Source organism: Gadus morhua, chromosome 17 (genome assembly GCF_902167405.1).
Source record: "Gadus morhua chromosome 17, gadMor3.0, whole genome shotgun sequence".
Taxonomy (NCBI): Eukaryota; Metazoa; Chordata; class Actinopteri; order Gadiformes; family Gadidae; genus Gadus; species Gadus morhua.
Genome location: NC_044064.1, coordinates 1,260,153 through 1,274,277, shown reverse-complemented (window position 1 = coordinate 1,274,277; position 14,125 = coordinate 1,260,153). Strand labels below are relative to the sequence as shown.

Genomic DNA, 14,125 nt, shown 5'->3' with positions numbered 1-14,125 from the left:
TCGTGTCGTGCTGATCGCTTTTTTTGTGTTCAATCAGGTCTCAATATGACCAAACCCACCAATGAACCGAATATAAGTAAGTGTCCACAGAACAAACACACTATGAAGCTCTGTAGAAAGAGGAATGGCTGAAGGGGTGACGTTATGCCGCCAGGTTTGAGGGTGATGAGCCATTACAAGCTATTTGAAAATCGACCCTTCCCTGTACATTAATGACGCCATAAGTGGGCGTGTCCACCTTGATGTACACTGGATAGACCCGGTGGACTGTAGCAAATGTTGCTGATCCATCCATCATACTTCTGGGTGGACACGGCCACTTGTGATGTCACTCAAACACAGGAAAAGATTGGCAGATTGTTAAAAAGCTTTTCATGGCTGATCACGCTCTCACCCGGTGGCATAAAAAAGCCACCTAACATGGCCGAGAGAGAGAAGTTTTAGCGTATCTGCGGTTCGAATGTCAGGTGTGCACTGTTATTTAAATGTGTGTATAACGACCAATATTAACAAGAATAACGACTGAATTCTCGTTCCCACGCGACGCTAGTGATGACCAGCAAGGCAACCACGCTCCCCCCCCCCACCCCGGGAAAAAGCCCCTCTGCCAACACTGGTAATACACACATACATACACACACACACACACCCGCGTGCACGTGCACACGCACATTTCTCGACCGATCAGCATGGACCTGACGATGCCTTGGTGTTCACAGTTCTTCCGACGAGGGGCCAGACGCAGTCGAAGGCCGTTGGTAAGTTGAGAGCCGGTTCAGTGTCTGGGAGAGCGTTCAGTGTCTTGGGGGGGCGTTCAGTGTCTTGGGGGGCGTTCAGTGTCTGGGAGAGCGTTCAGTGTCTTGGGGGGCGTTCAGTGTCTGTGGGGAGCGTTCAGTTCGCTGCTCACCTCGGGGACAACATAGCAGCCATCTGACTGAGTCCGGTTTTCTTTTCTTAGAGGAGCCTGAAAAGGGGAAGACGACGCTCGCAAAGTCAGGTAAACAACTGCTGGGACGCACGCACACAAACACATCTATATAGACACAAATACACATACAAACAGGCACAACACACACACACACACACATAGACACATACACATGCATGCACGCACGCAAACACAAAGACATACACACACACAGACACACACATACAGAACAACACACAGTCACACACATACAAATGCACACACACACACACACACACACACACAAACACACACTCCCACACTCACACCCACACTCCCTCGCTGTGCCGTCCCCCGTACAGATAAGAAGCTCCTGTGGATCCTGCTCCCCGTTCTGGGCATCGCCGTGGCCGCCGTCTTCTTCCTGCTCAAATTCAAGTGCAAGAACGTCCACAACCACATGGGTAAGGCCCGTCGTACAGCTTTCACACCGTTTCCCGAAAGCATCGTTGGTAACGGACGTCGTGAAAACGCTCGCAGCTAACGAGGACTCCAGGGGTACTCGTAGGACGCTAAGAGCATCGTTGGCCTACTATAGCCTCAGTGGCGCCACCAGTGGACATTCCGGGTATGGGATGTGTTTTATTAAAACACATCCAATACCACGGATTGCCCAGCTGGCGCAATTTCGCAAGCAAAAACAGTGGTTACTGCCGATATATTACTCCGAAGGCCGAACAAACGTTTTTAAATGAGACGGTCTGGCCTACGGAGCATTTCAAGTTTGCGTGACAAGCCGTTAACACCATTTACCTTGCGCGACGACGCACCCCTCTTGTCACCTAGCAACCCCGACAGCTGCGGTTCAAACCGGACGGCGGAGGAGAAATACGGAGCCGTTATATAATAATTATATGAAATATAATTGATTGATTCGTTTAACGTTGCATGGTTCGTGTTAATGTCATTGAACTTTGACAATAAAGTTACAAATTTAAATGATCATAACATTTTCATTAAATATGTAATTTTCTGCAACTTCCGCTTCCGCTCTCTCCGACGCCATTTCTGAAAAAATCCAACGCGCAATGAATCTTGGCATACGTTGGGCCGGGAAAAGAAGGCTGCATTTGTCGGCCGCATTTGAAGGAGCCTTCGAAATGGGAAAGCCTTGACGAGTATGATAGTTTGGGATAATTTCTGCAGGAGTTTTTTGTTCCGATTGTTTGCTTTAAGCACTGCATGCGCTTCGGTGAGGCTGCGATGAAGTTCACTATTTATTGGACCGTGTCTAGACGGTAACAAACATCCCTGACCATAGTTAATCGTGTTTGTAGTCTCCCCTCAGACGTGAACTCATTATTGCATGCGGGTGTCTTCATTCATAAAAAAAGTAAAACATTCGGGAGTATGCAATAATACTAGAGCTGTCAAGCGATTAAAATATTTAATCGTGATTAATCGCATTAATGTCATAGTTAACTCACGATTAATCGCAATTAATCGCAAATTATTTTTCTATGCTAAATATCGCTTGATTTTTTTGTCCCATAATTCTGCTCATTTTAATTATCTTATCAACATGGTGAATTGCATCGGCTTGCCTTGTGCAAATGATTTTTTATTGATAACAACATTGGCATATACTGATCAAACAGGACGATACAAAAAAAGAGCCTATAGTGCAATTAAACGACTGCTTTGAACAAATGCCATTTGAACATAGCAGTCAGGCTACTGCTTCTTTGTTTTGAGCAAAAAAAAAAAATATATTCTTTTTTTTATATATAAAATAATTGCGTTAATCGCGCGATACATTTTTTAACGCCGTTAAATTTGGTTTGCGTTAACGCCGTTAATAACGCGTTTAACTGACAGCTCTAAATAATACAAATTATTCTTAAGAAAACCCGCGCCGTGACGAACAGGGGTTTTGACCCCCTCGGTTTTACACAGGAAACTTGAGATAAGAAAGTGAAATCGCTGGGCGTGCCAAGCTGCGACCGAACCGGCTTGGCAGTGTAAAAAGACCTATAGCCTACATCATCCTGAACAACAATATGGGCAGGATCTCTGTCTAGACCAATCTCTCCTAATCGGGTCAGCAATAACCGCGTGTCAATGCCTAGCCTCTGCATTTGAATGATAATGAATGAATGGAACATTGCATTTTAAATGTCTACAAATATTCTTGACTAGAGAGTGCGCGCCAATCAATGAAACCTTATGTGGAATCAGATAAAGTCGGCTCTCTTTGCTGCGCAATGCATGTTTCAGAAATCAGCGCATTAAGATAAATGTAGTTGTCACACAAGCTATTTTTGTAAAATGTGCGCACAGTGCATTCAGGATTAGGACTGATATATATGTCGGCCTAGGCCTAATCAATTGTGTTTTAATATCTTTAGCATTCATATTATTGCAGTCTATTCTTTTCGTAGGCTACTCTGCTGTTGGCTTTGATGGGGGGGATATTTTAACGCTTTGTAACCCCATTTTCCTGCGACATTCCTGCGTCTCCCCCTCCTACGGAGCCCATTTCAGCACCGTGTCAATGGATAGTTACAATCCTACGAACGTCATTAGTGCTGACCTATGTTGTTGTTTACCCTACTGACCTATGTTGTTGTTTACCTTACTGACCTATGTTGTTGTTTACCCTACTGACCTATGTTGTTGTTGCTGTTTACCCTACTGACCTATGTAGATGTTTACCTTACTGACCTATGTTGTTGTTTACCCTACTGACCTATGTTGTTGTTTACCTTACTGACCTATGTTGTTGTTGTTGTTTACCCTACTGACCTATGTTGCTGTTTACCCTGCTGACCTAACGCTTTGTCTCTCCCACAGACACCATCGACAACGGCACAGAGAAGTGAGTACAGGCTCTGTGTGTGTGTGTGTGTGTGTGTGTGTGTGTGTGTGTGTGTGTGTGTGTGTGTGTGTGTGTGTGTGTGTGTGTGTGTGTGTGTGTGTGTGTTTATCATGTAATTCAAAATGGCCTCCTGACGTCCACTCACAGCGCGTCTTTCCAAAGCCGCCCTGAAAGCACGAAGGACGGCGTCATGCTGCTGGGGGTCCGAGCATCCGGGGCCGGAGAGAATGGTACGTTCCATCAGCAGTGACTCTCCCTGAGCTCGGACCGGTCCAACTGCCAAGAGTAAGAGGGGTCGTGGTCTAGAGGACACCACAACATTATTAATAATAATCATTATCATACCCATAATCATCACACACATAGTGAATCACTGTCTAACACGGGTAAGGTGTTATCTGAAATGTATTGAAGATTATATGTCGATTTTTTATTTTTGGGATTATTTAGATTTACATTGAGGGCGTTTATCAGACGCTTTGTCCGAAGCGACTGACATTAAGTACATTTCTCAGAAGAAAGAGAAACAACAATATATCGCTGTTGGGATGTTCATAGAAACAAGTGACTGACAATTATTGGGTTAACTAAACAGCATTGTTTGGTTCACCAAACAATTATTGGTGTAAAATTGGTAGAATGCTTGGTTAACTTCATTTAACCCCAGCTCTTGGGTTTCATTTCTCTAACTCCTTGCCTGCGCTGTCTCCTCTACAATCGTAGCTCGCCACGTAACGGGTATTTTAGCTCTCATTGTGTGCCAGTCTGTGATTGGCTTCTGGCTCGGTGGCCGAGGGAAGGTGTTTCCTGTGATTCGTCCCCCCCCACCCTTCAAAGACCAGCAGGAGTTGAAAGATAGCAACTTCCTCATATAAACACAGATTATTTTGGACTGACCATTGTGTGGCCAGCAAATGTCACTGTGGACCAGACACTGCGTGTGTGTGTGTGTGTGTGTGTGTGTGTGTGTGTGTGTGTGTGTGTGTGTGTGTGTGTGTGTGTGTGTGTGTGTGTGTGTGTGTGTGTGTGTGTGTGTGAAGTGTGTGCGTGGGTGGGGGTGTGTGTGTGTCTGTGCGAGCGTGTACTCTTTCCAGCGCGGAGCATTGTCCTCTGTCTACCTTTCCTACTGTAATCAAAATCTGAACCGGGGATTGAGTCAGACCTCCAGAATGTTGTTTCTCAGAAGTGTTTACGGGCTCGAGGAGATTTATCTGACGCTTGTCCCGCTCCTCATTCTCAGGCAAAACACATTTAAGGGACGTAAGGGAATTCATCGTATTTAGTCTAAATTAAAGCATATTGTTTATGAGTAAGCATTATTGGAGGAGGCTGGTGACTATTTGAATAAGTGCGTTGGCAAAAAGAAAATAATGCATTGCATGCCTTTCATGCTTTCATAGTTTTGAATAAAACTGATTTTCCAAGTTTTACCCCTCCCAACCACTAAGACCAGTAGGGCTGGACCACTGAGACCAGTAGCTCTGGAACACTGAGTCCAGCACTGGACCACTGAGACCAGTATTGGACCACTGAGACCAGTAGGGACTGGACCACTGAGACCAGTAGGACTGGACCAGTAGGGACTGGACCACTGTGACCAGTACTGGACCACTGTGACCAGTACTGGACCACTGAGACCAGTAGGGTTGGACCACTGAGACCAGTAGGGCTGGACCACTGAGACCAGTAGCTCTGGAACACTGAGTCCAGCACTGGACCACTGAGACCAGTAGTGGACCCCTGAGACCAGTATGGACTGTACCACTGAGACCAGTAGGACTGGACCAGTAGGGACTGGACCACTGTGACCAGTACTGGACCACTGAGACCAGTACTGGACCACTGAGACCAGTACTGGACCACTGAGACCAGTAGGTCTGGACCACTGAGACCATTAGCTCTAGACCACTGAGACCAGTAGCTCTGGACAACTGAGACACTGCCCCCTGCTGTTCATTCACAAAATTAAAAAAACTCTTCCTCTGAAATATTATTGCGCTATAGGCAACATAGAACGGCCACCAGGGGCACTAAGTGAACTGCTGAAAGGCTGTTTTATATTTATCATTTATTACAGCAGCCACAGGATCAAGATAATGGAAGGAAGGAGGAGAAGGTTTCCTCTTGGCCGATGGAATCAGTGGATGGACGTAAGGACGGTCGGCGACGGCTCCTCACTCCTGGATAAAAGATTATGATTTGTTTTTATTGTCATTTTTGTACACGACGAGATGATTATGAAGTGATCAGAAAACAGAAGATGTAAGATATGAGAGCGTTGGAGTTCACCATGTATATTCGATCCCGATTTTTTCCGGGTTTTCAGAAAACACAAGTCCTGCTCCCCCCTGCACTGAGCCAGCTGATTCACTCTGTCATTACTACTGTGGGTTCAACCTCACCCTCACCCCAGCCCCTATCTACTGATGGTTACATGAGGGAGGGGAGGTTTATATGAAGCCTAATGCATTCACTGGAGAAATTAAATTCTGCTCTTGCTTTTCTAAATTAAAGGACAAATCCGGTGTAAAATGGATCTGGGATATGTTTAGTATGATAACGAGTTGGAATGTTCGCTTGGGAGCAAAAATGCGCTTATAGACGCATTCTTAAATTGGCTGTTTTTAGCCGATTCTACCAAAACCCTAAAAACTTCGAACGATGGGGGCATTTGTTATGGTAAAAACGAAATCGCTACTTTGAACCACTTAAAAGGCTACAAGTAGCCCGACACTTCTTTAGTAGTATAATAAGGGTCTTAACATATAAAATGAGGCGTTGATAACTTTGTAAGTGCACAAATTGTTTATTAAAACGACATTTTATACACACATTAGCTGTGTTCGAAATCGTTCCCTTTACACTTGTTCCCTATTCCCTATATAGTGTACATGATTTAGTGCACCACTGCACTATATAGGGAATAGGGAACGAGAATTCGGACACTACGCTGAACATTTCTAAACGTCATTTGCGTCAGTAAATGCGCCGGGTATTTGTGTGACGCAGACAGATGCGCCCACATCAGGTAAAAATACCAGGCAGTCACGAGGAAAGCTGGAGGTTGTATTGATGTTGAATGTTACATTTCCTTGTTCAAGTATTTTTTTTATTCATTTTGAATGTTAAATATTCTATGTTAAATCCCAAATAAATTGTTGACATTTCTAAACGAAAGCCGGAGACTCCATCATTAAATGTATTCGTTTTCGCGGTTATTCAGCTTCTTCTTCTCCTCCGGAAAAACACGACCGCATTGCATTGTGGTATACGGGAGTAACATGTAGGGAACATCGTATGTACCCTATTTTAAGTCCACTATATAGTGCCCTATATAGTGGACCACTGAGAATTCGAACACCCTACAAAATGGCGTGCACCCTATTTAGTGGACTACATCCATGATAGGGAACGATTTCGAACACAGATAATAACATCAGTAGTTCACCCGTCGACGCCATCTTGTTTTCAAGACTCGATAAGTAGATTGGCGAACACATGTCCATGGCGAACACAGGCTTGCGTGTTGCTGACGGATGTCACAATCTCTGTGTTCGTCAATCTACCTATCGAGTCTTAAAAACAAGATGAACGTTCCAACTTGTTAGCATACCAAACATATCCCAAAACCGGATTCTCCTTTAACAACATAATTATCTCCGAAATCTGCGATAATTTTCTGTAGCCTAAATTTTTATTTAAGTTAATTTTGAAATTTCCGAAATAAATAGCAGATCCCTAAAACTTTATCTCAGAATTCTGAGATTAGTATGTTGTTTATTCAGAAACACATGAGCTTTATTTTCTTGAGTGAACGTATTATGCAACCCTTATGCAAAGCAATTCATACATGTGTTGTACGATGATGTAAGGTTATTTGCTGTTTATTTCACTGTGATTATTAGTTGTTTGCTAGCTTTTATTTACTTTAATTTCTGATATTAGGCTACAAATGTACATTTGTTGTTAGTTTTTTGTTGACTGATTCAGCTTTCTTATGCTTTGTAAACATGACAACAATATTAGAAATGGAAAAAGAAGTACTCTCTTGTATTTTGTCCATCTGAAAAAACCTATTGGTGGAAATCAGTGTCAACATACAATCACACACCAAAGTATCCATGATTAGGTTGTTTATTTTATTTGACCAACAAACTGATCTTCGTTTAAAGTTGATAATTGTTCCGTTAGTTATTTAGTTGTTCCTTTAATAAATTCGACATTTCTGGAGGGAATCCTGCTTCTGCTCCGTCATTCGTCGGTTCATGACTTTCGCCACTAGAGGGAGCCAACGGCTCGTTCCTTGGTGCGATTCTAGAAGGCCTTTCATTAGATTTAGCGACGCATCGGAACAGAATAGCTCCTTTCCATATGTGTGTGCCGGTGCATGCATGTTTGCATCTACCTTGGTCTGTGCGTGCGTGCATGCATGCATGTGTGAGTGAGTATGCATATGCATTTGTGTGCTCGCATTTGTGTGTGTGTGAATGTGATTGCATGCGACCGCTTAGCAGAACAGTAGTTTGACTGAATTCGATCTGCTGACCCACCCACTCCACCTTTTTTAATAAAGGTGGGGGGGGGGGGGGGGGGGGGTAGAGAACAATTGTTGATGGGGGGGGAGGAGGTAGGAGACATAGTGTTAGGAGTGTGCGACTCCTAACACTATGGGCTGGTGGATAATTCAGATAAAATATTTATCTGGATATATCGTTATATATTATTTATTTTTTTTGCCATGGGCCCCCCCTCTGCCTTGGGCCCCCCCAGGACTGCCTCACTTTCCCCCGCAGTCCGTCGGCCCTGCGCGCGCACACACACACACACACACACACACACACACACTTTAAGGCAAGACTGGCCCTGAGTTGCGTCCAGCCTCCCCCCCCCCCCCCCCCTCATCCATACTACCTTGCTGTTCCTCACTGATATGTGTTTGTGTAGATGTGTTGTGTTGATTGTGGTCTTGGACATCTGCCTTGCTGTAAACATCGGAGGCCGGTCTGTGGAGTAGGGTCCAGCTGCAGCCCCGGAGAACAACACCCTGGCTTGACAACAACCCTGGCGCGACGGAAGTACTCTGGCGTGACGGAAGTGATTTATTTTTTCAACTTTTTTTTACACACCGCTAAATTGGATACCAAAGATGAACCATGGAAGTAAGTGTGACTGCCAATATGCTTAATATAGCCTATTGAGTAATATTCATGGAAAAGTCGTGCCGTGGTTTATTTACTTTTCGCTCTGAACTTTTTTGTTCATAATGATGATTAATATATTGAGTAAAATTCATGTTAAAGCCGTGCTGTGGTTTATTTAGTGTCATCCGTAATCACCAACACGTAGGCTAACCCTAACCCTAACCCTGACCCTGACCCTGAAACGGCACTTCTCAGGGTTCAGTCTGAGATCGACAGCCCGTATCCTGTCCATGACTTGGCGGAGACGGAGATCGTGCTCCTCTCTCGAGCGGCCCCACACTAAAATGTCATCTATCACAATTGCACACGGCAGTCCTTCGAAAAGCTGCTCCATGCACCTCTGGAAAACCTCACTCCCCGTGGTGATGCCATAGGGCATCCGCAGGAAGGCATAGCGGCCCACAGGAGTCATGAAGGTGGTGAGTTTTGAGGATTCTTTGCCGAGCGGCACCTGCCAGAAACCACACTTAGCATCCAGAATGCTGAACAGTTTGGCATCAGGCATGTCAGCGATCACCTCTTCCACAGTTTTCAGCGGGTGGTGGGGTCTAGGGAGGGCTTTGTTGAGGTTGACGGGGTTGAAGCACAGTCTAATGCTCCCATCTCGTTAGCTCGCAGCCACCATGGCTGAAACCCATTCAGTGGGCTCCTGGACCGGTGTGAAGACTCAGAGTCGGGTCATTCTATGCAGTTCCGCCACAATCTTGTCCTTCATGGCCAGTGGCACCGTCTTGGAGCGCATACAGTGGGGTGCACGGTGTCATCCAGGCGCATGTGATACACCACTGGCAGCTTGACAATGGCGCTAGTGTCTAACTGGTCCTTGTACTCCGTCAGACCTGGCGCTTCCTGCTGGACGACGGCATGCACCTCTGGTCCAAAAATCACATAGCCGAGCCTGACACTGTCTCTGAGACCCGGCAGTGGTTTGACGTTTCTGTCCACAACTTGGAAACGTAGCAAACCGCAGCTAAAAACCATGTCTGCCGCACCAAGAGTCTGGATTATATGACCTCCGTACGATACAAGATTTGCTCTTTTGTTGAGATTGACGTGAGCAGTAGGATCAATGTACTGTAGAAGAGCCCTGGATATGACGTTGCATTTGGCCCCAGTGTCAATCTTCCCAGTCAGTTGTCTGCCAGTGTTGCATGCAGACAGCTCAGCAAACCTTTCATCTTGTTCACGCACATCCTCTGGCTTGTCTATGCTCTTACAGGAAAACATTTCCACAGTCTCACAGTGAAACACATCAGTTGGCCCTTGCAGTGGCTGCGTGTCAAGTTCACTCACGTGTGTGTATCTGGTGCGTGTTGGCCACCACAGTTTGTGCATGGGTCGAATTGCACTGTGCACACCTCTGCTTCCTTTTTTAGTTCTCTGTTGCCCTTCTCAGATCGTTCGTGTAGCATGCAGATCTCAATGGCCGAATTAAGCGTCAGTTTCTTCTCCTTTAAAAGCTGTGCACGGACAGAGTCATTGTGAATACCACAGACCAAACGATCTCTAATCAGTTCATCATGCAGTGTCCCGAAGTCAGATTTCTTGGCCATGACCTTCAACGCGGTGTGCCGTATCTGGTCAGTCGTGTTGAATGCATGTCTGTCCATAATCACGTTCTTTACCGGCAGGCATAATTCCTCAAATTTCTTTACCAGCACGGCAGGGTCCTCGCGATCCTCGTCTGCCGCAAAATCTAACGTGTCGAGTTTATCCAATGCCTCTGGACCGGCGAGGTTGAAAAACGTGTAGGCTTGCATTTTCGTACTAGCCGTCACCAGCCCGGCTTTGCTATAGACATGCCATTCCCGCTTGAACTTCTCCCAGTTGTGAGCGATATCCTCGTTAAAGACGAGCGGGTCGATCCGGCGGAGTCCTTGTGCCATTTTAGATTAGATTCGGCTCACTTCTGACACCATGTAGATGTGCATGAATGAGGAGAGTGTAGACAGCAAACGATGTTACACCCACTAGCTTTATTAGCCCAGTTCAACAACAACAACAACCAACGCGCCCCAGCTTGCCGTGCGTCCCTGTGACGTCAGCACGCCGTAGCAGTAACCATAGAGACTGTCAACATAGTCTACAGTCTCGTTGTCTGTTATACGCTTTATAAGTTAACTATATTTAAATTATTTTAACAATGTAGGCCTAGCCTTTATTTTCTTGGCGTTATCATTGCATCCTTTCTCGTTACAACGATATAAACTATCGTTATAACGACATCCGTATCTGACCATTGACCATCCTCTCGGAAATTCTATGAATGAAATTTATATTGACGGTATGGCACTATATCCATATTCTCGCCGGCCCTTCTGGAATTTAATAGACCACTTTCGTTGGTCTATTAAAAGGGGGTCGCCGGCCCTCCGATGCGCGTCGGGGCCGGACAACGCCCCTTAACAGTGGTATTATGAGCACATACCACTGACTGAAGTGATCTATTGCTTTTATACAATGGTTACTTTTGTGGCAAAACGAAATTCATAGACACACTACATTTAAAAAGAAACCAAGAAAGTCAAAGTAGCCGTTTTATTAAAGAATACAAAAAAGTAGTCCCTCCTGGCTGCCTTCAAAATGCACGACGGTCGCCATGCAACACACTTTAGCGTCCCTCCGAGAGAAGGCTCGGCTAGAGCGGTTCGCCGGCAATTTATCCCATGGAGCAGTTCACTCGCCGTGTGCCTAAGCTTTCGTTAGTCTCTCCATCGCCTTGCTCACTCCCGGAGTAACAACATTTACACCCTCTCCATCATCCAACATATGTTTTACTTTGTAACTGTTTCTACTTCCAGGCGCGGAGTGATATGCAAACTTTCACAAAATGATCAGGCGTCATAGCAGTTATGTATACGCTCATTATACAACAGTTAGGAACCAATCAGATCGCTGGATTTAGGCCCCCCGTTGTATAAATGATAATTTTCTACTCCGATTGAGCTGTTCTTCCACTTCTAATCGGACCAGAAGAGTCCATGTAAACGCGGGAGAATTAACGATACATTTTCATTGCATTTTTAATATAGCATATAAATAGTTAATTGTAATATAAAAATATTAATGATTAATCGATTAATTTATCGATTAATTTAAACTTCAGTGAGTGGCACATCCAAGACGCTCTGGTTCACACAGTCGATCAACTCCTGCTCTCTGGTGGACAGAACGAGAACTGCAGTATATATTTCTGAGGCCAGGAAAGCGAATACATACAAGTTGAACTTCGGTTAAGATCTATAAACAGAAAACACATATTTAAACACATATTTACACATATTTAAACACATAATATGTAGAAAATATGAGAAGACTCGTCTGCAAATAAAAAAAAACTCCAACTCAAGTTATCCGTTATCCGTTATCCGGCTACACAGGTGCCCCGGATATATCGTCCCCAGAAGTGGCTCGTCGTCATGCAACAGGTTTCAGAGATTGGTGTTACAGGAAATAAAATCCATGTAATGAAAAAAGCTGAACTGTTGAGATTTTGATTATATTTGTGGAATATAATTACAAATTAAAAACGTTCCCTCAGACGATTTGATTCACGGTCAGTCAATGCCTGCTTGCCTACAAAACGAGAACTGCAGGCAGTGCATTTTTTGTGGCCAGGAATGTGAATACATACGAGTTAAACTTTTGTTATGCTCTAAAAACTGTTTTTAAAGTATTGATTTTATTCATAAACTAAAGTTATAAGTTAAAAACATTCCCGAACGCCAATAATCACAGTCAGTCAACCCCTGCCGTCTGGTGGACAAAACGGGAACTGCACGCAGTATATATTTTGTGTGGCCAGGAACGCAAATACATACAAGGTGATCTTCAGTTGAGATCTTTGAACAGAAAACTGTCTTGAAACACATAATATGTATAGATAAAACGAGTATAGCAACGTTAGACTGCAAATAAATATAAGCTCCAACTCAATACTTGCGTTGGAGCTTGCGTCGGACTGTAAACAATGACACGCCGACGGATGAGGAATTCTAGCCCTGGATGTCCGGCTCCACCGGTGCCCCGGATATATCGTCCCCATAGGTAGGTAGATGAGATGAGATGAGACTTTGTTAATGGAATAATGTTACAACATAAAAAACATTACCACACACGCTTTGTTTCAGTCAGCCAACGCCTGCCCTCTGATGGACAAAACAAGAGCCAGGATGGCATGTTTAGTAGAGTGGGGAGAGGATTTGGTTTCTTCGCAGATGATGGGGCTATCTGGAAGCGAGGGAGGAACCTCCCCTATCTGTTTAATCCAATTAAAGGTGCTTTGGAGAAAGTGACTGAGTGGACCAATGACTGGGGTTTTAAAGTTTCTACAGTGTATGGTGTTTTTCATCGCCCGTCATCAAACAAAACATAAGGAGTAACACTGTCGTTTTTTATCGGTCGTCATTGAAAAAAACATAATGGGTAACTGTCGTTTTTCATTTGTTGTCATAAAAAAAACAAAAGGGGTAACACTGTTGTTTTTTAATCGGCCGTCATGAAAAAAACATAATGGCTAATAATACTGTCGTCTTTTATCGGTCGTCATGAAAAAACCTTAGGTAACACTGTTGTTTTTTAATCGGCCGTCATGAAAAAAACATAATGGCTAATAATACTGTCGTCTTTTTTCGATAGTCATGAAAAAAAACATAAGGGGTAACACTTGTTTTTTTATCGGTCGTCATGAAAAAAACATAAGGGGTAACTGTCAATTTTTTTATCGGTTGTCAAATTAAACATAAGGTGTAGCAGTGTGGTTTTTCATCGCCCGTCATCAAACAAAACATAAGGGGTAACGCTGTTGTTTTTCAAATCGGCCGTCATGAAAACAACATAATTCTAATAATACTGTTGTTTTTTATCGGCCGTCATTGAAAAAATCATAAGGGGTGACACAGTCGTTTTTTAGCGGTCGTCATGAAAAAAAACATACGGGGTAACATTGTCGTTTTTCATTTGTTGTCATAAAAAAAACAAAAGGGGTAACACTGTTGTTTTTTAATCGGCCGTCATGAAAAAAACATAATGGCTAATAATACTGTCGTCTTTTATCGGTCGTCATGAAAAAAACCTAAGGGGTAACACTGTCGTTTTTTTCGATAGTCATGAAAAAAAACGTAAGGGGTAACACTGTTG

The 14,125-nt window shown here is 44.1% G+C and overlaps 1 protein-coding gene across 6 annotated transcripts in view; it reads left to right on the top strand.

Moving 5' to 3' along the window:
* The window catches only part of LOC115529691 (cell wall protein DAN4), a 15,559-nt gene extending 9,240 nt beyond the window's left edge, over positions 1–6,319 (top strand). For 3 of the 6 annotated variants that reach the window (XM_030338640.1, XM_030338639.1, XM_030338635.1), the window contains 8 exons: positions 38–76; positions 551–616; positions 720–758; positions 959–997; positions 1,270–1,371; positions 3,761–3,785; positions 3,933–4,015; positions 5,863–6,319. In XM_030338640.1, coding sequence (XP_030194500.1) covers positions 38–76; positions 551–616; positions 720–758; positions 959–997; positions 1,270–1,371; positions 3,761–3,785; positions 3,933–4,015; positions 5,863–5,882 — 413 coding nt within the window. In that variant the 3' untranslated portion in view covers positions 5,883–6,319. Of the gene's footprint in view, positions 1–37; positions 77–550; positions 617–719; positions 759–958; positions 998–1,269; positions 1,372–3,760; positions 3,786–3,932; positions 4,071–5,862 lie in introns of all 6 variants that reach the window. The other 3 variants (XM_030338638.1, XM_030338636.1, XM_030338637.1) reach the window with 3 other exon arrangements.
* Positions 6,320–14,125: the final 7,806 nt, after the last annotated feature.